The 26,424-nt window shown below is 35.1% G+C and overlaps 3 protein-coding genes across 4 annotated transcripts; 1 reads left to right on the top strand and 2 right to left on the bottom strand.

The window, feature by feature from the left end:
* Positions 1-914: 914 nt before the first annotated feature.
* LOC133293121 (auxin response factor 19-like) lies at positions 915-8,824 on the bottom strand. Its single transcript, XM_061491657.1, has 14 exons — positions 8,710-8,824; positions 8,333-8,457; positions 7,934-8,032; positions 7,793-7,849; positions 7,427-7,582; positions 7,270-7,354; positions 7,046-7,136; positions 6,723-6,887; positions 6,463-6,585; positions 6,092-6,167; positions 5,798-5,936; positions 3,749-5,586; positions 3,434-3,624; positions 915-1,480 (listed from the first exon to the last, which is right to left on the bottom strand). The coding sequence occupies exons 1-14, from the start codon at positions 8,759-8,761 to the stop codon at positions 1,345-1,347; spliced, it is 3,333 nt and encodes a 1,110-aa protein (XP_061347641.1). The 5' UTR covers positions 8,762-8,824; the 3' UTR covers positions 915-1,344.
* Positions 8,825-16,652: 7,828 nt separating this feature from the next.
* Positions 16,653-18,472, top strand: LOC133293154 (uncharacterized). Of its 2 annotated transcripts, none has more exons than XM_061491692.1 (2): positions 16,653-17,566; positions 18,235-18,472. In XM_061491692.1, the coding sequence occupies exons 1-2, from the start codon at positions 16,817-16,819 to the stop codon at positions 18,301-18,303; spliced, it is 819 nt and encodes a 272-aa protein (XP_061347676.1). In that variant the 5' UTR covers positions 16,653-16,816; the 3' UTR covers positions 18,304-18,472. The 2 variants fall into 2 exon arrangements, with proteins under 2 accessions (XP_061347676.1, XP_061347677.1); XM_061491693.1 differs by having other exon boundaries at positions 18,229-18,472.
* Positions 18,473-21,812: 3,340 nt separating this feature from the next.
* Positions 21,813-22,435, bottom strand: LOC133293123 (mitochondrial import receptor subunit TOM7-1). Its single transcript, XM_061491659.1, has one exon. The coding sequence runs from the start codon at positions 22,342-22,344 to the stop codon at positions 22,126-22,128; it is 219 nt and encodes a 72-aa protein (XP_061347643.1). The 5' UTR covers positions 22,345-22,435; the 3' UTR covers positions 21,813-22,125.
* Positions 22,436-26,424: the final 3,989 nt, after the last annotated feature.

Below are 26,424 nucleotides of genomic sequence, written 5' to 3'. Positions count from 1 at the left end.
GACTAATCCCGAATGAAGCTGCTATTTTGAAATGAAAATTAGTGTTTGTGTTTTTTTTTTTGGTAGACTTAATTTGGGTCTTTGTTGTGACATATAAGACCTGATAGTATAAGCTTATATTATACGTTATGACATTTTCAGTTGTTTAGTGTGACCATCGTATATTATAAGCTTATACAGCAGGATCCCTTTATACATCAAAATGATGTATAACTTAATCAAGCCTAAGGGGTAGGATTAGGCCTGATAAGGGGTTGATGTATTAATGTTGCTTAAAAGTACAATTCTCAAGAACTAATATATCATTTTAATATTAATATATTAAAATAATTTTTTTTAATATATTAATTTTTAAAAGATTAGAGGGTATTATCTTATACAATACCATACCAAACGCATGATAGTATTAAAATTTAATCAGGTCTTATACAATCGGATCTTATACTATCAGACCTTATACTATCAAGCCTTATCCTATACTATATACCAAACATGTCATTTTTTCTCACTTAAGTTAACACAATTCTATATCTTTTAGGATAAGAGAAGAAAATAGATGGGTTTTTTTAAAATAAAAAATATTAATTTTAACTAAAATAACCATCTTTCAAAGGATAAATATTTTTCCAAAAAAAAAAAATAGAATGAAAACCTGATCATAGGAAGAACAATCCATTTATGAAGAACATGATCGGGAACATTTGATTTAAAAAGAAACCAAAAACGCAAGCCGCGGTCAGCAGCTTCCTTTTTAATTTTCAATATATAAAAAAGGTAATTAGATGTAATTAATTAAGTGAACTATTTTTACTTCAAAACAATCCACCATTTTTCTGCACTTGATGCCTCAATATCTATTCGGCCATAAATACAACATTAGGATTAGTGGAAGTTTTTGTCACAATCAAGCTGCCTAGTGTATACAAAAGGCCCAACCAAGGCAGCACAAGAAACCTACTACTTCTATACACTAAATTTTTTCTACAATACTCTTGAATTAAAGAGAGATTTCAAACTATGCCAAGAGAATTTTTTATCAATATTATATTACAACATCATCATATGCATGGCTTAAGACATCTAACTTTGTTGGGGAGTGCGTGTGCTCCAAATATGTTCATTACCAGGCTATCTGACTCTTCAAATTTCCCTGTCCAGAGCAATGCCAAAAAATTTCCTTTTAACAGCAAAAGATTACTCTTGCTGCAGGAGCAGGACAAAAACGTCCAGAGAACTTCCCAAAAAGGTGTAGTTAAGGCCTCTGGGACAACAATAATGCATGCCTCCTTAAAACAATTTGAGCTACCACTGTGGAAGAATAGTTAGCAGATTACTGAACTCCATTTAAGTATTCCCACCATCAGAGCTGCTACAAGCTTGATTTGGAAGGCCACCATTGCCAAAATCTCCATCCAAGCTCATCTGTTGAACTTCTTGAGGAGAAAGTATTTTAATGCAGCGGACACAGTTGACAAACTCCCTGAAATATCCATAACAAACAAGTAGGATATCAAATCAACTAAATTGGAAAAAAAAATATGGGTTTTGGGAAGTTGTCTAATTTCAACACTCCAGCAACCACTACACACTCCAAATTCAAGAATCACGCGATCACACCTTATACATGATGCACATTATACAATTATTTTGATGATTGATATTGTTAAATACCAAGAGACAAGAGGTATTCATTGTAATCCTTGTTGTATTAAACTACACAACATTGGTGCTATTATATAGCAAACCAATTGAAGAATACAAAGAGACACACTCAATGTGGGACTTCTACACCATTAACACTAACACTCTTAACACTCCCCCTCAAGCTGTAGCATATAGATCATATGCTACAAGCTTGATACATAAGTAATGCTCTCATTAGGAACCAAAAAACAACAATGCTACATCAACGAAATGAAATGACTAAGTACAACAAATCAACTGGAATGACCATCAGTCTGAAGAGCTGATAAAGAGACAGTGCTGGAATGGACATCAGAGCATGGATGGTGCCAGAATTATCATCGGCAAAGACAACTGAGCTGACCAGGACATCAGCATCAAGATCCCTCTCAGACATTTCATTTAACAGTTGGTGAGCAGCCGTGGTTTCCCCTTGACTATGCTACAAGCTTATCACAAGAAAGACCAAGTAACATAACATCAAAATAAATCTCCTAAATGAGAAACCAAAAATCAACAATGTGCTAAAAATGACGTCGAAATGAACATCAACATGGAAGATACCGGAATGATCATCGGCAAAGACAAACAATTGTGCTGGAATGACCATCAGCAACATGGACGGTACTCCCCCTCAAGAGGAACTTCTAAACAGTGCCAGAATTATCATCGGCAAAGACAATTGTGCTGGAATGACCATCAGCAACATGAACAGTGCTCCCCCTTAAGAGGAACTTCTAAACAGTGCCGGAATTATCATCGGCAAAGACAATTGTGCTGGAATGACCATCAGCAACATGGACAGTGCTCCCCCTCAAGAGGAACTTCGGTGTCGGAATTAACATCAGCGGAGACAACATCAACAACTTGGACAGTGCTCCCCCTCAAGATGGATGATGGATAGTATAAATACTCCATCTTGGGAAGAAAGAAGATTAAAGAAAAACAAAGCTTCGCAGAATCGGAAAAGTCGCCGGAGACGGCGGTGGGTCGTCGGAAGAGTCATCGGAGACGGTGGTGGACCGCCGAGAAAGTCGCCGGAAAGTCACCGGAAAAGTCGCCGGAGACGGCTGTCAACGGTGGTCGGTCAACGACAACGGTGGTCAACCCAACAACTTCCCAAGGATCATTCTTTTCTGATGTGACAGATCAGTCTAAGCTGCAGTCACAGAGCATACTAAGAAAAACCTGAAAAAGAAATAGCAACGGGAATCTCTCAAGGAGGGTGATATCTCTCTATAACCATATTAAAATTATGGAAAATAGAACTAAGTTAAACGGATTAAAATTCCTCTTGTTAGGCTCTAGATACCATGTTAAATACCAAGAAACAAGAGGTATTCATTGTAATCCTTGTTGTATTAAACTACACAACATTGGTGCTATTATATAGCAAACCAATTGAAGAATACAAAGAGACACACTCAATGTGGGACTTCTACACTATTAACACTAACACTCTTAACAGATATTTTACATCATACAAATGTTCCATATAATTTGTTTTTCCTCATAATTTTCATGGTCTTGATGCTCTAAAAAGATACAACTAGAGAAGTAGGAAGTTGAAATGTTAGTTATCCATACTCATCAGACTTAATCATGTGTGTCCCGGTGAAATTAGATGATACACAAGCAGAGATATGGGAAACTTAAATAGTAGAAAAATATAAATATTATTGTCTTGTATATGACGAGTACGCACATGCACAAAGTCAATATCAATGAGAAAAGACACAGTAAGACTTACTCCCAGGGGTCATCTCCCACTAGCAGGACATCGTTCTCATGATCTACATAAACAAGTTTCCATCCTATCCTTTGCCAATCCTCCAGCTGTCCCTCAAAACCAAACCTACGAGCCAGGTCATGTTTAAGTTCCTCATAACCTGAATAGCGTGTTATGTCTATGGACCTTCCCACAGCTCCCCGTTTATATACCTATAAGGACAAAAAGCTAAGTTAGAACAACAAAATAATTATAAACAAACATACGAATCAAAAAACATACATCCACCACAGAAACGTGTTTATTGTGAAAATAACAACAATAATAATACTAAACCTTGGTATATGTTCTCATCCGCTGAAACTGTTGTGGTGGTGGAGGTAGTGGTAGTGGTGGTGGAGCCCATGGACCCCTATTCAAGAAGCTACTATCATTTATGGTGGAATTAATTGAATTAAAGGTCATATCAGGGACTCCAAATGTCTGTGAAACCATTGAAGATGAAAGTTCTGGGTTAGCATCTCGGTTATTTTCGTAGTCCCCAAGCATGCCTCCTGGAGAGAAATTATTTGACAAATCCTTCCCCAGCCCCACTGTGCCTTTGGTTAGAAAAGAGTCTAGATTCAGTGGCATTCCCATTTGGCCGTTGTTATTGCCATATGGAACATTACTCCTAGCATCTGCCTGAACTTCCACATTTTGATTATAGTCTCTACAAAACATCGACTGTGGATTGTAAGATGATGGGTTGTTATTTTGATGCATATGAGTGTCACTCTGAGAAAGGTAAACTGAAGTTGCAGAAAATGATGAATCCAAATAATCTGTCTGGACACCACCATTCAAGTATGTCTGAGGAGCAAAATTCCCTTGATTCTGATTTTTGGAAATGTTTAAAGAAGGTTTAACTTCAAATTTTGGCTGCGCATCTTTTCCCAAGTTTGTATTAGATGACATGGTTTCTAAGGTACTTGGACTCAAGATCGTGACAGCCGACTGTGCCACGTCATCCCCTATTGTTGTGCTCTTACCGATCTGGGAACTTATCACTGGAGGAAGTGCACTGGCACAGTTATTTGTGGAAGGTGAAGTGGAACAAGATGGAATATCATCGGTAATTACTGATTGCCCTACTCCTGTCAGCATACTACAAACAGAAGCAGATAGAAGACTGGTAGTAGTTGTAGGGGAAAGCCCAAGGTGGCCAGTCATTTCAGACAGCAAGCCAGGCTGCGGTTGATGAAGCTTTGGTTGCTGGGATAGATTAGACAATAGAATATTGTTTTGGCTATTAGGCGATGTTATCTGATGGGGGATAGAATTAGCCTCAAGGAGTGAGTTTTGAAGTGTAGGAGGAATTTCCAACACTTGACCAGGAGTTAGGGCCCTAGAGTTGTGTGCTACATCTAAAAGCTGCCTCTGTTGGTCTTGGATTTCAATAAGTTGAGTAGGCTGCTGCAACACAGATTGCTGTGCCAAGAGTGTTTGTTGTTGTTGTTGAAGCTTCTGTAACAACTGAAGCCGAACCTGATTATCAGACATCTCTAATGGTTGATTAATATGATCAGGCATGGGGGATTGGATCAAATTTAGCTGTCGATTCTGGCCCATTATAGTCTGCTGAAGCTGCTGTGATGGGTTCTGAGAGAGACTTCTACGGAGTTGATGGTTTTGAATGGATGGTTGTTGCTGTTGAAGAATGTTGCTGGTTTGGACAAGACTCTGGGGATTCAGAAGTTGGGTGTGAACTTGACTCTGTGGTAGAGTTTGATTTGCCAAGTTCTGCCTAGATTCACCCAAATGTTGCTGGGGCTGCATGACTGTTCCCAATGCACTAGATGTGGATGGTAGCTTCCGAAGGTGATCAAGTTGCTGGGGAGTCTGAATTATCCTCTGAGCATTAAAGGATACATTGTTTGACTGAGAGATTTGTGGAGTATAAAATCCCAGCTGATGGGCAATATCTGCACCGGGAAGCTTTTGCAGAACAGATCCAGGCATGGAAGGCGCATAATTTGGTTGCAATGAGCTAGCCATAGCAGGATTTTGCTGTATGCTCATCCATTGAACTAAGCTCATGCTAGGGAGAGCTTGAGGATCATTTTTGCACATATCATCTCCAAGCCAAGGCGTTGCATTCTTGAAAAAGTTATTGAAATCGGATGGCTCATCATCTGAAAAAAATACAAAATACACCAACATAAATAAATTTCCAATCTTCAGACTGAATTTAAATTTGTCTTTATTGAGAAATTTTATAAACAGAAAGGCTTGGCAGAAACAAATGAGAAGGTAAAAATTGAAAGGATCTAACGGAGGTTGCCAGAGAAAAATCCAACATACTTCACTTTGCACCTAAAAGATGTGTATAGAAGAATTATTTACCAAGCATTCCTGGTTGCCTTGGTCTCTTGGATCCGAAGAATGGAGTTGGGAAGATGAAAAATGGAGTAGTCACAGGTTCAATTTCCCAGATTGAGACCCTACTTCGCCTCTCCCCAGCAGTTGATTCATCCCAACCAACCTAAAATTAATGTGTAACTTACAAACGACTGCTTATGCTTTTAAGAACTTGGGGAAAAAACTTTCTTTTTTTAAGTACAATTGATCTAGGGTTAATCTACTTATGCATGGTAAACTTTACCTCGTTGAATTGCTAAAAGACAGCACAAATTGTACCTGCAAATTACGCCATTGTGAGTTTTTCCATCTCACGGAATCCAAATCACTGACAGCAATAATTGTACCCATATATCTGCAATACAATTGAATGTAATGTTTCTTATCAAAATTATTTCCATGTTTAATATCTATTCCCAGAAAATCATTTGCTATCGCAGGAATACTATATAAAATGTTATTTCTAAGTAAACTGAATTGATAAATCAAATATTGTTTCAGTCAGCAACTAACTTTGCAAGCCAAACTATTTACATCTTCCAATTATAATATTCAACTACGCAAGTTCTCTTCATCAACGTAATATTTTCAAAACAGCATCCATAGTTCATAAAACTATTCTTATGATGCATGGTCTCAAAGGGAGGCACCTTCTGGTTCCTGAGTCTTCAGTTACAAACATCATACGGAAGCGCATGCCAGGTGATATTTGGTTGCTATACACTGCCTTGTAGTACTTGGCTAAAGGAATAACAAACTCTGAGGGACTAGCCCTGCACTCAAAGGAAGAATGTATGTTTGAAAATTTTAAAACTGACGATAATAGTTCATATTCCCTTGCAATCTGATTTAATAGACAGGAAATAAAATTGATAATACTGTTAGAATAGAGTAAATGAAAGATATTGACCTAGGATTATAAAACACAGTGAAGGGACTATTGTTTGCACCAGCATGAGCTGCTGCAGCCAGAATTCCAATGTGCATACTATCACTTGATAGTACTGAGGATGATAAATTGGTGGGTTGCCTGTTAGCTCGTCTGATACCCAGAAGCAGCTGCTGCTTTTCATCCCTGCCCAAAAACATTTGAAATCAGAGAATCTAGTAAAATTGCAAGTTGAGCCTAAATGGTAATGTTTGATTGTGGTGCATCAGAATATTGTAAGAGAACTTCGTAAACCACAAACTCTTAACACCAACAGTATGAAAGTTGTCAACTATTACTCTTACCTTATAAATAAAACAGAATCTCCAGCTAAAAGCCTCTTTCCACTGACAAATAGACTCCATCCAGTAGTAAGCAAGTGACGCTTTGGTTGTCCTAGTTAGGCAGATCAAGAATAGGAAAAAGATTTTCAGAAGTGGGCTCGATAAAAAAATCTACAGATTACAGACAGTATAAGTTTATGATGGTACAAAAGTTTCAACTTATAAATGGATATATGTAAACATACCCCGATATACATGGCGGAATTTCCAAAAATTATCATGCAAATCCCTGGCCACAAGTTCTTGAGCAGGAGGTTGCATAGAGTAATCCTATACAGAAACAGGAACAAGATCAAACTCTGAAGTTGTAGTTGAGGAATTGAAATAGGAAATATAGCTTACAAGAGAGGGGAAAATCTTCTCGGCAGCACGGCGGGGTACAGAGAAACCGCCATGAGTACTCGTATCACTTGCTGTCAGTTGTTTACAGAAAAACTCAGGCTGCGGCTTACTCGACTTGAGAGAAAGATCTGATCTTAATAAGGCATCTGTATCAAACTGCATACATAATATCAACAGATGAGGTGAATTTGGAAACTTTGGGTTGGGACACGCATAAAGAACTATGTTTCCCGAATTTCTAGGAACTAAGAAGAATTGTCCCAGCCTGTATCTTTGTAAATAGGACACAGTTATATACTATATTTGATGTTTGGCATGTCATATGGTTTTAAAGAGTTATATTATAGTATTGCATATGGTGCTTACAGAAGGCACTGGCTGAAGTGTCATCTGAGCATATACTTCATCTGTATCTGGATCTGCCTGGGAAGACAACCAGAAGAAATGGACAATATTAGAACACAAAACTCTTCTGAGGTAGACATTTCAACAGAAAATTCACCATACATGCAAGGTGACATTGAGAAGGAGACACGGTAACTTGGAGGGAAGATTGGGATAGTTTGGGACTTGGGCATCCACATCTTTCTTCAGAGAAGCTGCAACCTGAAACAAAGGGTCACTGGAGTCAAAATGAATGTGAGCTCTGAAAGGAAAGAATCCTGAAAATATGATGTAACAAACTATGCTTCAAAAATAGTTGTAGTTAATGAAGTACATTAGAAAAATGTTGAAACTAAACAAAAGGTAGTAACTAGCAAATATAGCTGAACGTATGTAGAGATATTTCAAAAGGTGAACTACAACTAGATGATCAAATAACAAAATAAATAAAGATGAATCAGAAGACAAAGCCACACACAAAAATACCATAAAATAAAAGTTCATGAACTGAATTGGAGTAACCTGTTCGCTGTGGCCTTGAGGAAAGTAAACGACATGAGTCCCAGCTGAAGGTAGGTTCAACAGTGGCCCCGCACAAGCTTGCCACAGCTCCGCGTTTATGCTCTTCTTCTCTCCTCCTCCTCCTCCTGCTACACCGCCACGTGTCATTTGTCAACTCAAAACACAACACCTATCCTCGTATTTACCATTATTATTTCCTTGCTTCTCGGAGACAAATAAAGCATGCAAACATAGAAAGTACAAATAGAAACAAAACAACAGTGAAAATGGAAAGTAAATTAATGCAAAAAAACAAAAACAAAAAACAAAGCCATGATTCATTTAGGAAGAAGAGTCGAATGTTTTAGTTCAAAAAGAAAGAGAGAGATAGTGGTAACCTTCGCAGGGATTAGATGCTGCGGCAGCGTCACCTTCTGCCTGTGTCTTCATTGCTTTGGTTCTGTTGGTGAAGTTCTGTAGAGTATCAGCGATTCATCTCTCCGATGATTAATCGAGAGATGAACAGTAATGGAACAGAAGAATGTGCAGCTTTTCTCATATCAGGGATGAGTGAAAACGAAAAAAGATAAATTATTAAAAAATAAAAGAAGCAAAAAAGTGAGGTTGGGTGTCTTTGGAGAGAAAGATGTTGAGATATATAGTCCCACATTGATTGGATGGGCAACTAATATGACATTTATAAGGCCTTGGGCACTCCCACCCCTTGAGCTAGCTTTTGGAGTGGTGTATCTCAAGGTTCTTTACATGGTATCAGAGCCTCACCGTCCCCCGCTTTAAAGAGTGAAATTAAAAATAAAAAAAAAACACAAAAGGTAAGTAAACAAAAAATTGGGCCTGTGCAATTCCACGCTTCTTTGCGTGAGGGGGCGTGTTGAGATATATAGTCCCACATTGATTGGATGGGCAACTAATATGACCTTTATAAGTCTTGGGCACTCCCACCCCTTGAGCTAGCTTTTGGGGTGGTGTATCTCAAGGTTCTTTACAAAAGAGAATAATAACAGATTGTGAAGTCGAATCAAGTCAAGTCAACGAATGAGCTGAACTGAGCTCCGGTGAGTTTGGCCGGAAAAGAAAAGAGAAATGATGTCGGGGGCGAAGACAAGACAAAATGGTTTCCAAGGTTTGACCCCTGCGATATTCGGACATTTGGTTCCTCTTATTCTTTAGTCCTTGGTGTTTGTTGTTAGAAGACGGTTGACAACTGTTGATTCTTGTTCTTAACCATGGTTTAAACTTTAAACACCATCCTTGTTTATTTTCAAAAAAAACACACCATCCTTGTCTTTTAAGTATTATTCACGACACAATCTAGTCATCCAATATCTCCCAACCAACGCACTTTTTCCCTTTTTCGAAAATAAGCTTTCCAAACATGGGTGCCATTAGGCATAAGGTAGACTAAACTAATTATAATTTCATATATTGTTTAATACGAAATAATAATATGTTAATCTATAATTGGTTTAATTTTGAGTTTAAGTACAAAATTACTTTCTTATTGAGAGTTTCTCAACCAAATTCACACTTAAGCCTTAAAAATGGATTTTTGAAACCAACAATAAGTAGGGAATATATAGGATTTAGATCTTAGTTAACTAAAAACAACACATTTTCCTTCTTCAAGTATACTTTTCTTTCTTCCCATAATTTATGTTATACCAACACTGACATAGGATACAACTCGACAGACATGTTGATAGGTTAAATTTTTTCTTCTATATATATAGACAGATTAATTCTAAAAAATATTATATTTCGATATGTTAAGACACGTTTTTATATTAAATAATATTTTTAATATATATAATATAATTTATATTTAATACATATAACAACTTATAATAAGTTATATAATCAATCAAATATTCAAATTCCCTAATATAAATATAAAGAAAAATAATTTTTCATGCCTTGTTAATTTTTTAGGTCAAATTTCATAATAAAAAATATTTAATTTATAAATTAAATTTTCATATTTAGTTAAAAAATAAAATAAAATAAAATTTAGATATAAAAAAAACATGTCAGAAAACATTGACCGCATATCGGAAGCGTGTCAAAAAATATTGATCGTATATCAGAACATATCGGTGCCCGATACACAATTTTTTTTCTTCCAAAAAACGTGTTCGTGCATCACATCTTATAACACTCAAAAGAGGTTAATAATTAGTGTTTACTTGAAAAAAATAATGGCATCTAAATAATAATAGAATTTGATTTTTCTGCAGTTACTGCAAATAAATTATTTGCAATAAGTTTAATACGACGTCGTTTTGGAGCAGAAATTATAGTGTTTTTATAATTTTAATTTATTTCAGGATTATTATAATCTTTATAATTATAATTTTTTAATTTTTTAATTCCAAAACCACGTCGTTTTGGAAGTAAATGCAGATAACTTATATGCAGTAACTACAGAGATATTATTCTGATAATAATAACCTTAATAAAAACTATTTTGATTTGATAAACTTTTAAATCATGACTACTTGAAATATTACTGACTCCCAATGTATTACATAATCGGTTGCAGACAAGTATTTAGGATGTATTTGATTGTATTCTAGTTTTTTTTTTCTTAAAACTGTTTTATAGAATAATTAATGAAATAAGTAATTTTTATGTTTTTTGTTTTGTTTTAAAAATTAAAAGTCAAAACATAAAACAAAAACAACACATATATATTTTGTAGAATAATTAATTAAATAATTATTTTTTTATTGATTCACCAACATTTAACTGGAAAAAAAATCTCTCTCTTAAATTACAGAGCATTCATTACGTTTGGATTGGAAATGAATCAAATGTTACATTTAGCTCCTATTTCTTCTCATTTATTTTTATATTTTTAAATAGGGAAACTTCTACCTCTTCCTCATATTTATTTCCTTCATTACCTCCGTTCATTGCAGGTAGAAAAATAGGAGAATAAAAAAATCCAAAAGTCACATAGAAAGGCAAAAACATGGTGGGGCAGTAGGAATGAGGAACAGAAAATGGGGTTGGTGAGCGTGCACCTTAAAGCACCCGAAATCGCTGCTCTTAAATATAAGCTTCTAGCTTCAATCATAAATATAAACTATTCGGAGCAAACTATGAAAGCGTGTGTTTGATTCATTTTAGTAATGTTTTTGAAAACGATTTAAACTCTTAATTTTAAAATTTATCCCAATCGGATTAATCGCGAAGTGATGAATCGATTAGAATATATATATATATATATATATATATATATATATATATATATTCATTTGTTTCACCTTTAGATCGATTATGTTGATCCAACAATTATATTTAACTTTGTAAAACCTTTTTTTTTCTTCTTATATTTAATACTTTATATTTATTTTCACCTTTATATGATTATGATTTCTCATATTTAAAGTATTAAATATGGAAAATCATAATCATACAAAAGTGAAAATATAACCGTTATATTACATAATCGATCTAACGGTGAAACAAACTGGTAATAACATTGATAATAACACAAATTAATAATATCAATATATATATATATATATATATATATATATATAGAGAGAGAGAGAGAGAGAGAGAGAGGTAGGAACATCTGACACCAGTATCAAATTTGAAATTTGACACCTCATCTGATAGCCGTTAGATAAAAAAAGATCAATGGTGTCACATGTTTACAAATCAGAGTCGTTGATCTTTTTTTATCTAACGACTTTCAAATGAGGTGTCAAATTTCAAATTTGACACTGATGTCAAAGGATCCTACCTCATATATATATATATGGAAAAAATATTTCTCAAGCTGCTTGAGATAAATTTATCTTCGGCTGCTAAATCTTAACCGCACAAAGATAGATCAATGGTGTTAAAGGAAGAGAGAGAAAAGGGAAATCATAACCATTCAAAGGTGAATCAATACATATAAGGAAATAAATAATAAAAACGACGTAGTTTTGGGTAGCCAGAGATAAATTTATCTCAAGCAGCTTGAGAAATATATATATGTAGGATCATTTAACACCTCATCTGAGAGCCGTTAGATTAAAAAAGATCAACGACTCTGATTTGTAAGCATGTGACACCATTAATCTTTTTTTATCTAACGGCGCTCAAATGAGGTGTCAAACTTTAAATTTGACACTGGTGTCAAAGGATCCTACCTCATATATATGGGGCAGGATCCTTTGACACCAAATCCTATCTGTTGATTTTCGCGAATCAACGATTATCATTTATTAGAAATTAATAATTAATTAATAAGCGTAATTCTCAATAATTGATAACGTTGATTCGCAAAAATCAACGGTTAAGATTTTGTGTCAAATTTCAAATTTGACACCTCATCTGAGAGCCATTAGATTAAAAAAGATCAACGACTCTGATTTGTAAGCATGTGACACCATGGATCTTTTTTGATCTAACGGCTCTCAGATGAGGTATCAAATTTAAAATTTGACATTGATGTCAAAGGATCCTACCTCATATATATATATATATATATATATATATATATATATATATATATATATATATATATATATATATGACCAGTCGTACTTAGTATAGTTTGTAAGAAAAAATATTTGTAAATATAATTTTTTCATATATATATATAAGGTAGGATCTGTTGACACCTCATCTGATAGTCGCCGTTAGATCAGAAAAGATCAACGACTCTGATTTGTAAACACCATTGATCTAACGACTTTTAGATGAAGTGTCAAATTTTAAATTTGACACTAATGTCAAAGGATCCTACCCCTCTATATATATATATATATATATATATATATATATATATATATATATATATATATATATATATATATAAACTATTCGGGATCTTTTAATGCAAAAACATAATTCACTAATGTAACCGAGCATAACTCCAAACTCAAACCACAAATTGGATAAAATGTTTGATGAGTCTAAATAATAATTCACTGATATTGAATCACGTGAGAAATTTGTGGCAAACAAAAGAGTTTCTTTTTTTTGTTGATAAGATTCATCTGACCAGACAATAAAGGTCCATTTTGCGGCCCCATTTGTTCTTATGTTCCATCATTGTCTCCATATTTTATCGTTGACATAAAAATTAGATCAAAGAGGATCGACACGATCAATTAAAAGTTAAGACAACTTTTGTGTGTTTACTAGCTTATTAAAAAAAAATCTCTTAATTAAAAGCTTCCTAATCATTTATCTAGGAGATTTTCGGCTAGTGTGAACTGCTTGTAGAAAGTATGATATTAAAATAAATTTATTTATACTATTATTGTATTATTAATAATGTTTAGCAATCATAATTATTATGTAAAAAATTTAACTCCTTAAACAATATATTAATATATTATTAAATGATAACATTTTGCATTAACATTACATCATATTTGACGCACACAAAAATGAAGGTTTAAGAACTTTTGAGAGAAAAGAGAGAGAATAAAATGTAGTACTTTCATTGTTGGATTATCCAAACTAGCATTCTTAGTAATAGTACCTAAAAAGAATATGTCTAATTACACTTTTGAAAAGAGGATGAGGATCTTAGGCCGTCCAAATGAGGCAAAGTGATGATAGTAAGTGGTATTGTGTATTCTTTAGCCTAATCAATAGCAATGTGAAATTAAACCTGTCAATCCGAATGCACGAACAAATAGCAAGGATGATGGAAGATTAAATTTAAAAAAAAAAAAAAAAGGATTCGCGAGTTTGGATGAGCTTGTGTTAATGGCATGGCACGGACAATACAAGACCAGGAAAATCCACGAGAAAAAAAAAACATTAGAATCAATTTAGTGACAGAAATTTAAAGAGATTATAAGTTTGAATTACAGTGTTATTATTATATTAAAAAAAAGAATAAAAATCCTTGCAATTTAATCACTAGAAATGATCTAGTGATGAGGGGCTTGACTTAATTTACATGAGATTATACACGTTAGTGCCACCGTTCTGTTAATTAAAAATCACTCAATGTGCAACATGGGATGTGTAGATATCCCATAGGAGGAGATAAGCCAATGTGCATTAAATACAAGGCACATGGTGTGTAAGTGCATTACAATTGAATTTAGTTCTACATTCCATCGTATGGATCCCACAACTACAAAGACAGGCCAAGCCAGCTCCTTGAAATAGAACGCACGACTCTTCCAAGCTTCCAATAATAATATAGAAAGTGACCCGAAAATGACGCTTATTACTAGTAAATGATCATTCAGAACTTATGCAATTATGATATTTCATTGTTGTGTTATTAAGTTCTCTTTTTCTAAAACACACTTGTGAGTTCCATTTCAAGCTGTGATTATGCCACAACCTCTTTTTTCCCCTGTCACAGCATAATTAATGGGGTTATGAATGCAACAGTTATGTATATTCCCATTCATTTCTGACCAAATACCCCAGTGAGGGAAAGTGCCAAATTGGTAGAGGCCTCCAGCATCCCAGGCTTCAGCTATAAGCTATAAAGAAGAAATGAAGAAACTTTGCAAATGAGCTCATTGCTTTCAAACGAGTGCAAACTAATCTATAAGGCAGACAATGAATACAAATACCAATAAAAATACTTTAAGGTAAGTCCAAGTGAAGCTGATGACTTGCATTAGGCACTCAATCTGGGTGAGGCAAGAGAGTAAATCACAGAACCTAGAAAGAAATACTACCTTAAAAAGCCACCTTTACTTGTGACCAGAGGCGGACGGAAGTGGAAGAGAAGGGGGGCACGTGCCCCTCCTTAAATTTTAAAGTGAAAAGTCTAAAATACCCCTAAATTTAAATTTAAATTTACTCCTATTTTATTTTTTACTTTTTCTTCTCCACCTGTTACCAGATCTAGCATCTCCATTAAACGAAATTCTGGTACAGCAGAAGCCAGAAGCAGTCCTCATCGGAGACAAAGAGGAGAGAGTTGTATAAAATTTTCTCCTCCACCCTTCAATTTTGTTCTCTTTTTGTATTTTCATTCCTATCATGTAAGTGTAATGGGTTAGATCTTATTTTATTTGACTTTTTTTTTTGTGATTCTTATCAGATCTGATTCTTTCACTTCCGTCCGCCTCTGCACCCAGACCCAGGTATTGTTACTCTTTACCTTCAATCTCCAATTATTGAGTGTTGTCGGTTTATTTATTTTTTTATTGATTTATTATAATACTTTACTATAATACTTTACTAGATTTACTATAATTTAGAATCCATAACTATAGGTTCTGCCATTCTGGATAGTGGAATTCGTATAGGATATCACAATATAAATGAAGCCAAAGCAGAGGCACATGCGTGATTGTAGGGTCATGATTCTAGGGTGATTCTTTAAATTAAGAAAGGGGAGGGTGATTCTAGGGTCTCCTTTAAATTAAGAAAGGCAAGTAGGAGGAGGGCTATTTCTAGCTTTTGTGAACATTATAAAAAGCTAAGTTTATTTAGTTGTTAAATAAACGGTCTTGGGATCACCAAGCGGAATAATAATTATATTAATTTTTAGGGGAATTCTAATCCATGAGATGAGAGGAATCCAATAAGCTAGGAAAGTGTTTTTTTATACAAAATTTGAAAAAACGTATATTCTCTTTAATGGGTTAATATTTCGGGTTCAAGCAAACAACATCTGAAGTGTCAAAATTGTCGTTTATGTGTATAGCACAAATAAGTTCTTAATTTTAATCAGGCATTCAAGTGCTACATTATTTGGTAGAAAATATGTAGGTTTCTTTATGCATATTGAGTGTCGGTTTCTTTCTTTTTTTATTGATTTATTTTTGTCATTTGTCATTTTTTAGGATGGAAAGATATGTAGGTTCTTTTTTTACAAAGTCAAGTAGTGGTAGTACTAAACGTGCTCGATCCGAATCTGCATCTGTTGATTTATTTCAAGATAAACAAAATGAGTGTGCTACTCCCTCGAGTCAGAACAAACCAACAGTAGAAGGTCCACCGGATTTGTATGTTCCTGATCTGGGTAAAAGACTTCCTATTATGAGATTTGCGAAGAGTGCTCAAGAAAGGGAAATGATTCGAAGAATTTATCTAACGAATGGTCCTTGTCAACCAAAACTGGACAACTTTCCTCAATCCTTAATTGGGGGTAAAATGCGTAGATTTAATCCTCAATGGTACAATGAGTTTGGCACTTGATTGGAGTATAGTGAATCAAAAGATGTTGTATTTTGCTTGCATTGTTATCTATTTAAATGTGAGCACGGTGATGGAAGGGGTGGTCATGATTCATTTGCAGGAGAAGGATTTAGCAATTGGAAGGAAAAACAACGGCTTTTTAAACATATTGGGAAAGTTAGAAGCATTCATACGTTGTGCTTCAGTGCTGCCAAAGATTTGATGAATCAAAATCAACGTATTGACATTGTTGTGTCTGGCATTTCTGACAAAGCCAAACAGGATTATCGTATTCGTCTGAATGGTTCTATTCGATGTATTCGATATCTCATATGACAAGGTTTGGCTTTCCGGGGACATAATGAGACAGATGCTTCAATGAATCAGGGACATTTTGTGGAGCTTGTAAAATTTCTTTGCGAAAGCAATGAGGAGGTAAATAATGTATATTTGAATAATGCCTCAGATAATCTCAAAATGATAACTCCCTCAATTCAGAAAGATATTACTAGTGTTGCTGCTAGTTTAGTTACCAGAGCTATTATTTCAGATATTGGGGATAATTTCTTCTCTATACTAGTTGATGAAGCTCGTGATGTATCAATTAAAGAACATATGGCCATTGTTTTAAGATATGTGAACTGCAACAGTGACATTATTGAGCGTTTTCTTGGTCTTGTTCATGTTTCAGATACTACAGCTAGTTCACTTAAAGAAACGATTGAGATAATTTTTGTCAAAAATGGCTTGAGCTTGACAAAGATTCGTGGTCAAGGTTATGATGGCGCAAGCAATATGAGTGGTCAATTCAGTGGTCTGAAAAGCTTGATTTTAGTTGAAAATAATTCTGCTTACTATGTTCACTGCTTTGCACATCAACTTCAGTTAGCTCTAGTAGCTTGTGCTAAAAAGGTTTACGCTTTGACTGATTTCTTTAATTTTATATCGTTGTTGTGTAATGCAGTTGGTGCTTCTTGCAAAAGAGCAGATATTTTGAGAGAAAAGCAATTTGATGAGCTAGTAAAAAGTATTGCAAGCGATTATGTTCAATCAGGGAGAGGCTTGAATCGAGAAATGAGTTTGTCACGACCAGGGGACACACGTTGGAGCTCACATTATCGATCATTGGTAAGTCTGTGTACATTGTTTGATCCTGTGCTTGATGTGCTAGAAATTATAAAAGATGATACAACTCTTATGCATGCAAAAAGGTCTGAAACCTCTGGCCTTATGATGCGTATGCAAACTTTTGAATTTGTATTACTTTTGAACCTGATGATCAAGGTCTTGGCAATAACGAATGAGTTGTCACAAGTTCTTCAAAGAAAAGATCAAGATATTGACTCTTGTAAAAGTTTCAAAGGTGTTATTACAAAAGATGAGGGATAATGGGTGGGATAATCTATTTAAGAAGACTTCTGATTTTTGTATAAAACATGATATAGATATCCCTGATATGGAAAGTGTACTTACATTACAAGGGAGAACAAAACGTAGAGGACCAGTTACTCATCTGCATCACTTTAAGGTTGACATATTTTATGCAGTGATAGATACTCAACTTCAAGAGTTGAATGATCGTTTTAGTGAAGTTAGTTCAAATTTGCTGGAATGCATGGCATGTTTAAATCTGTGCAACTCTTTCTCGGCATTTGACAAAAATAAGTTGTGTGAATTTGCTGGCTGTTATCCTTCGGATTTTGATTTGAATGATTTTGTCATGCTTGAATATCAGCTCAACACGTATATTTTTTATATGCAAAGTGATTCTGATTTTTTGAATTTGCAAGGAATAGCTAATCTTGCCAAGAGGATGGTTGAAAAGAAAAAACATATTGTGTATCCTTTGGTTTATTTACTTGTAAAGTTAGCATTGACTTTGCCCGTAGCAATTGCATCTGTGGAAAGAGCATTTTCAGCTATGAAATACATCAAGACTGCACTTCGTAATCGGATTGGAGATGAATGGTTGAATGATTGTTTAGTGCCATATATTGAAAAAGATGTATTTGATAGCATTGGTAATGAGGCAATTATGAAGGAATTCCAAAAAATAAGGCCTAGAAGAATGACATTGTAATTATTTTTATTGTAATATACATTTATTATTAAAATATATGTACTTGAACTTGGGTGCCCCTTCTTCAAATTCCTGGATCCGCGAGTGCTTGTGACTATTCAAGTTCTAAAGGTGAGATAAGGTAATAGCTACTAACAGTAAGTGTCTATTGTAAAATAACAGCTCTATCACCTAAATATATGAACTAGTTTAGCCCATTCTTTTAAATTATTTAATCAGCCATATACATCATTTTAGATCAACGGAATCTTTTCTTTTTAGTAAATAAAAACTATTACACAGCAAATTCAGAGCCAAAGGCCCTCCTATTGTCTTCATTGAGCAAGGCTGTCAAGGGAATCTTTTACTCGTGGCTATCCAAGTTCCAAATGTGAGGTAAGGTAATAGCCACGAAGAGTAAGTGCCTATTGCAAATAACAGCTCTAATAATTTCCATGACCCAGTTTAGCCCATCTTTTTAAATTATTTAAATAACTATATAGATCTATTTAGATCAATGTAATCTTTAAGCAACTATTGAAATTAAGTTGTTTTTAAAAAAATTCTTGCCAAGTGTTTGGGGTACTTTATGAAATTCTTTCAGAAATGTAATGATTCAGCTGTTTCCCATATTTCTTTTCTCTTAAGTGTTTGGGTGATAATAAGGTATAAAGATTATTAATTGTTAAAGGTCTCTTTATTTTTATTTGTGTATGTGTGTGTATAAAACGAGACAACCTTTTAGAGGCTTAAACTTGAACATGCTGGAACCTTGTGACAAAATAACAGTCATTTTTTTGGGTATAAATCATCTTATTTGATTGCCAACGGGCGCCAACTAATTCGGACTTGAGCCAAGTAAGATCACAAAGGAAATAAAGCCTAGAATTCTGATTTTAACAATTATTCACCAGCTGATCACAAGAACAGAGTAAATTTTAAATAAGTTGAAAATCTTGCCCAAAACCATAAAATCCAGAATTTAATATTCAACTGTTTCTCTTTCTTTTTGGAAAATAAGGTACAACCATTATTGTCATAAAATCCAGAATTTAGATGCTTGCTCTTCCAAGACGAGAAATGTTACGACTTAAGTTCGTAAAGGAAGTTCAACCCAAAAGATTAGTCTCTTTCTTTCAGCGGCTTTACTCATCTATTAATATTATTTATAAACTGCCAACGGACTTCAATCCAACCCATAGGCCGAACTAGGTAGCCCTTCACTGTAGGATAAGGTGAATGAAAGCACAAATTTGACTTAAGCTAATAAGGTGAGTCCAAGCAAAAAGACTAGTTTACTGATTTAGAGTATCTCATGACATAAACAGCTGACACTGAGCTTCCTTATTTTCACAACGTGCGAAATAACAAAAAAACTACTAGAAAAGTTGAAGGTTGTTGTGTTAAACATATCAGACTTCAGTTCAAACACCACAACAACGTCCTCTAAGTCTTCAACTCAAGCGAAAATTGTGTATATAAACGATCAATTTATTGACAAAAAATAATATTTCGATTCATGCAAAAATATATTAAAATATTACATTTGCATTTAATGATATGTTGTCACACCGATTAATAAATTTGACATTTCATTTTTTTGATATACCAAGAAACTTCAACTTTCATCCCTCGCCAAAGATTTATTTATTTAATAAAAATGGAACCTCAATTTTCTCCTTATCTCCCTACCTACTAAATTTCGATTGTCAATTGAAGTACACTACGTGCATTTCATTTAATTGTACATATTGTCAAACGCATAAGGCGTTAGTACAAGATCACATTACAATTACACTCGTTAACAAATAACTATAGCTGAATTGCCGTTAATCCGCATATCTCACTAGTTCAGATCTCTGCTTATTGTCTCTCAAAATTATGATTGTAATCTAAGACAACTCAACAGCGCTAATATTATACAAACCGTAAGTTTTAAGCTAGGACAATTTAGCAGCTAAATTTTTTACCAAGCATACTAATTGCTAGAGGTCGAAAATTTTCTACAAACTACAGAGTTGAGTAATGACAAATGGAAACGATTTTGAAGTCTTCAGAAACTGTAGACACATACTTGAAGGGTGGATAAATTGATGTAAAAGTGTGTGTTCTGTTTTAACTTGTTTTGCTAAAAAAAAGAAAAGTATCAAAATGTTCGAGAGAGATTTAAACTAAAAAAACATTTTTTGGGGGGTAAACAACTAATCAAAACCGAAGATGTACGCCAAATATAGCTAACCTTGGGCTCGGACACCAAATATAGACTTGATAACTACTCACATCAAAATGAAGAAATCTTACAATCACAAATTCGAATGACTTGATAAATACAATAACTGGTATCAAAAGAGTTTTAAAAACTGAGTTTCAAGACATTCTTTTCACCAAAAAACAGACACAAACCTCTGAGGCTCTGACTGAAAATATTGTTCGCAGTTTCCTGCTTTAAAATTTTCAAATCAAATTGGGAAACTCAGCAGCCATATCAGTCATAATGAGGGCGAGAGGGGCTTTAGACATATTTAGCTCAGATGTGAGAAAGGCATCGAGTAGAGGGGTGAAGAAGTACACATAAAAATCATTACACTGCATTCAGGCCAGGTGGTCACTCGCTTTGTAACAACTTGGTGTTCCATCTCCCCCTTGATTCAAAGTTCAATCCTTATACACTAACTAGAAAAAATCATGAAACTAAAACTTAAATATGAAATCAACCCAAGCCACTGCTATCCCCAATATCACAAGACTCAAGCATTAGTCTATCCATGGAAAATTAAACTCTACATACAGTAAGAATGAGAACTATTAACTAAACCACTGTACATATAAGTTACATAAACTCCAACGCACAGGAGGACCCCATTCTGCAAAGTCAACAATCTCAATCAAAAAAATAAGGAGGAAAATTCTGATGGTTAACCCTTGCTATTTCCTCTCTCAAAAACTTAAAAGGAAAATTAACAACAACCTAGAACATAAGTTAATTTTAAATTTCCTTCTAATCATGAGAGGGAGTGAAAACAGCCAGCTTGGTCTCCAAATACTAACGAAATTAAATTGGTCATCGTGCTATGATTTTTGGTTATCGCATGACATCAATTTGGCCCTAATAAATTGCAACTCTGATGCAAAAAATTATCATCAAATTGATGTAACAAAGCTCTAATTGCGAAAATATTTCTAGCACCAAAATAGGGTTTTACTCTAAGAAATATAATCAATCTGAAGCATTAAACATAATTACAAAAACCATCTGCCGATGCATTTGAAAAATGAAACACAATCAGCTCAACCAAGCATAAAAATGATAGAAAGTAGCTCAAAACATATTTATTTATCAAACGATTACCATCGTCAAGAAAAACAAACTAAGACACTGAGACAATAGTTGAAAATAGCAAATATAATAAGGGTATTATTCTTCTACTGCGTCTTAGAAAATTATCCAAAATCAAACAAGCTACATATAATCCACTTAGGTCTCCTCATATCACATCAGATATGAGAGTAAAATTAGATCCACAAACTTACAAGATATAAATAAAAAAGGGGGGTAAAAGAAGAAGAAGAAGAAGAAGCGACCCGTCGTTGATGCGATTTGAGATGAAGAAACGGCGAGGGAATGAGATCAGACAGGGCTTAGAAGCTGGGAAAGTTGAGGCTTGGGGTCAGAGTTCATACCAATGATGATGACCAAAGGGATGAAGCCATAGTGGGTGATGACCTTAGCTTTCCTCATCGTCCATGTGGTCCATTCTTTCAGACTCTCACTCGCGGATCGATCCTCCGGCGCCTTCGACCCCTTCGAACTCTTGCCTTTCGCCTTCAGAGAAACCCTTGACGCCATTGAAATTCTCTCACTCTCTCTCTCTATCTCTCTGTCTTTCTCTCCCTCAAAATTGGTCTAATTGCTGGATAACCATAAACCCTAATTATAGCGGCCGCGTCGTGTTCGTGTTAAGTCGCTTTGACTGTGAACTTTTTTTTAACTCATTACTATGATTTTATATTTTTATAAAAAAATTTATTAAAATAATTTTATTAATATTCTACATAATTTTATGATTTTTTTACGTTAGAATTTTATATTTTATAATTTTTTATCTCTTTTAATTTTACGTAAAATCTTAATTTTAATTACCTTGCATAGGCCTACGGGTCGTGAACTTCTTTTCCTGGAGAAGAAACAATGACGGTATCCGGGGAATAAGCATCGGCTAACTTTGTGCCAGTAGCCGCGGTAAGACAGAGGATGCAAGCGTTATCCGAAATGATTGGGCGTAAAGCGTCTGTAGGTGGCTTTTTAAGTTCGCTAAAACAATCCGATTCATGCAGATTCTTCCCCAACTAACGAAGAGATCTTGGCGGAATTGCCAATTCTATGAAATGGTTTCACGGGATTCAGCCAATTGTCTTGATCGTGGGATATCATTGAGAAATAGGAATCTGTGTTATCAAAAGCTTGGGAGTGGAAATGCGGGAATGTCCACACTACCCGAGTTGAATCAGATACAATTTGAAGGAATTTTTCTATTTTTAGTAAAGCGTCGCAACTGCTTTTTTATCACTTTATTAGACTTCAGGGACTTTACGGCGGAGTACTCGGAAGGACGTCGAAAGGCGTCTGGGAGAAGACGACCCGACTGCAGACGGCAGATGGCGAAGATCTCTTCGTTAGTTGGGGAAGAATCTGCATGAATCGGATTTTTTTAGATTGAGAGATAATTGGGGCAATAAAAAAAGTGCTTTATAGGTTCACGAACACAACCCGGCATTCGATTTCCTTCAACCCCTCTTGGCAAGGAGAAATTTTACCATTCGACTATATCCGCATTTTCATTTTTTTAGTACTTGATACATAATATACCGATTAGATTTGTGCAGGACTAGGCCTGATACTATATAAAATTCAAAATAAAGTTGAAAGATATATAGATATCAATATATATTTTATTGGGAGGAAGCTGTAAAGCTTCTAACTCTAATTACCAGCTCGGGATAGAACGGATTTCTCTACAAACCGGGTCACCTCCTTTTTTATGATTGATTCGCTTTGGTAGTGTTTAAATAGTTCCAAGTCAGCTCTTAGTTAGTCAGTCATAATTCCCCTAGCTATTTTCTTATGTTAAGTTCGTTCTCTTTTCGGGCTTTTCTGTTGCTATAGTCATAAACGCTACGAAAGGGAGCTTAGCGGCAAGAGGATTGTAAATTGAGAGAAGCAAGGAGGTCAACCTCTTTCAAATATACAACATGGGTTCTGGCAATGCAATGTGGTTGGTCATGGCACTTCGAGTTCGATATGGAATTTTTTTAACATTTGATTATCTATCGAAAGAGTAGTATGAAAAAGGGGGTATTTACGATTTTATCTGATCTATCAGGAGCCTATTTCGGTGTCACAAACTTTTTTGTTTTCAGTTTTCACACCACAAAACTTTTAACAAGATTTATGTTATGAAAAAAATATGAAAAAAAGAATTGTTTTTTTATAACTATTTGAAATTGAAAAAAGCTCTGAAGGATGAGAACCAACTATGTAGCATCTACATTGATAATTCAAGTATTGTCTACGTCATTAGTCTGATCCTTTGTAGGAACTACCCGTAATAACGAACTTGCAAAATAAATCTTTTTTTTTCATAAAGGGATTTGTTGTTCCTGACTCTGCTTCACCTTAATTGTTATTTGAACAAGTAAAGTGATGTCTTGGTCCGAGTGGGAATAGCATTTCTCTTCTGCATGTCCATGGAGTTTTGAAAAATCCAAACATCTCATAAATAGATAGAGAGGTAGAAATTTATCGAACGAGCTGCACTCCTTCGTATACGTCAGGAGTCCATTGATGAGAAGGGGCTGGGGAAAGCTTTAACCCAATTCCTACAGTGATGAATATAAGCGCAATTGAAATTCCTGGGGAGTTATACATTTGTGTATTAATAAGACCGTTCACTATTTCTTGAAGCTCGATCTCTCCCCCGGATGAACCATATAGCCAAGAGAAACCATCCGTGGGGCTTTACGAGGGCTAATTTTCTCACTTCTCCTTTTAGGAAGTTCTCTCTCTCTCGACTTGCAACTGACTATTTTTTCGTAGTAAGGTCTTAATAGGTACTTTAGGTTTTTGCTTTACTGCGTGAGTTATTCACAGTCTTTCCTTTATGTGATTGTACTGCTCTTGCATGTTTTTTAATGATCTCCTTCTGTGTGTTTTCTTCCTTCCTCTTGTGCTATTCTATCGTTTAATTTTAATTTCTTTTACAAATATATGCTTTATGTCGTTCTAAAACTACGCGCTATGCAACAAAACCTACTCACAAGTCATAAGTGGTTTTTTTTTTCACACAATAGGGCAAAAGCCCCAAAGAGAAAGCGACGGGTGGGGGCCTATCATTAAGGATGAATATAGTGATTTGGTTTGGTTTGATTTGTAAATGAAATTAACTAATTTATTTTTAGAGTAGAGTGCTTTATGGGTTTTTAATAAAAAAAATTAACTTTTTAAAAAAAAAAATTAATTTATGATTCCTCTAAGGATGCGCATGAACACCTTTTCGGAATCAGTTCTTTTTTAATTTCTATTCTCGGGAACAAAAATGTATAGGAAACCCGTTTGGTAAAACCGGTTTATTTTTTGCTCCCGGAATGAACCGATTTAATTTTTGTGCTAAGAAACAGAAAAAAGAATCAAAAAATTTCTGCTTTTTTGTTTCCGGACACAAAATGAAAAACACTTGTCTCTTTCAATCACTCTTCACCTCTACCATCATCACCACCACCACCACCACCATCATTCCGACACGACCACCACCACCATCGTCGTCACTACCGCCATCACCACCATGATGCCACTCCCACCATCACCATCGCCTCCATCCATATCTAACACCATGTCACCATTACCACCACCACCACCACTATTATCATTGTCACTACCACCATCACCAACCACCACCATCATCAATGCAGCCACTGCCGCCACCACCGTCGCTACCACTACCATCACCATCACCACCACCGTCACCAACCACCACTACCATCGCCATAGCCACTGCTATCACCACCACTATCATGCCATCACCGCCGCCACCACCTCCACCGCAGCCACTGCCATCACCACCATCATCGTCGCAACCACTGTTGTTACCACCACCACCACCACTATGCCACCATTACCACCATCGCTGCCGTCACTACCACTACCATGCCACCACCACCATTGCCGCCACCAACCGCCACCACCATCGCCGCCACCACTACGCCACCAATACCACTACCACTGTCGTCTCCACCACCACCACTACCATCACTGCTGTCGCCACCATTACCATCGTCGTAGTCATTGTCGTCACCACCACTACCACTGCCGCGGCCACCACGACTTGCAACCACCATCAACACCATTACCACCACCACCACCGCAGCGACTGTCGTCACCACCATTACCACCACCACTATGTTTAATAGGAATTATTTTTTTATTATATTATTTGTTGTGTTATCAAACACAATTCTCATTATTGGAATAAAAATAGAACATGTTATCAAACACATTTTTTTTCCTCAGAAACTGTTCAAAGGCACAGAAATAGAAAAGAATTGTTTCTTTTCACAAACAGTGCCAGGGAACAGAATGATTGTCATGCACATTCAAAATATATTCGGTTAGCCGAAATTATGATTTCTTTGAAATTCCAAAAAGATCAACATTAATTCCTCAAAATGATTGATATGATTTTATTTTGAATTTTAAGAGGTTCTATTTCAGATTCAATATTTTTTTCGAAAATTATTTATCGAAAACGATTTTGAACCGTTTAAAATTCGATTTCAAATCAGTTCAAATAGGTTATAAAATATTCTAGATCAATTATGAGTTGGTTATAAAAATAAGAGTAAATAATTTTTTAAGTTCTCAACAAATATTACG

This window comes from Gastrolobium bilobum, unplaced genomic scaffold, assembly GCF_033153095.1.
Source record: "Gastrolobium bilobum isolate Gb01-03AN ecotype WA unplaced genomic scaffold, APGP_CSIRO_Gbil_v1 utg16185, whole genome shotgun sequence".
NCBI classification, from domain to species: Eukaryota; Viridiplantae; Streptophyta; class Magnoliopsida; order Fabales; family Fabaceae; genus Gastrolobium; species Gastrolobium bilobum.
The sequence above is the reverse complement of the archived record's forward strand: the minus strand, read 5'-3'. Positions and strand labels throughout refer to the sequence as shown.

Coding starts and splice junctions, on each gene's coding strand:
- LOC133293121 (XM_061491657.1), bottom strand. CDS start 8,761: ATGAAGACACAGGCAGAAGGTGACGCTGCCGCAGCATCTAATCCCTGC. Junction 7,850..7,933: donor TTCTCAATGTCACCTTGCAT/GTATGGTGAATT, acceptor TTGTCTTCCCAG/GCAGATCCAGATACAGATGA. Junction 6,888..7,045: donor GATTCTGTTTTATTTATAAG/GTAAGAGTAATA, acceptor GTTTTTGGGCAG/GGATGAAAAGCAGCAGCTGC.
- LOC133293154 (XM_061491692.1), top strand. CDS start 16,817: ATGAATCAGGGACATTTTGTGGAGCTTGTAAAATTTCTTTGCGAAAGC. Junction 17,567..18,234: donor GCTCACATTATCGATCATTG/GTAAGTCTGTGT, acceptor TGCAAGGAATAG/CTAATCTTGCCAAGAGGATG.
- LOC133293123 (XM_061491659.1), bottom strand. CDS start 22,344: ATGGCGTCAAGGGTTTCTCTGAAGGCGAAAGGCAAGAGTTCGAAGGGG.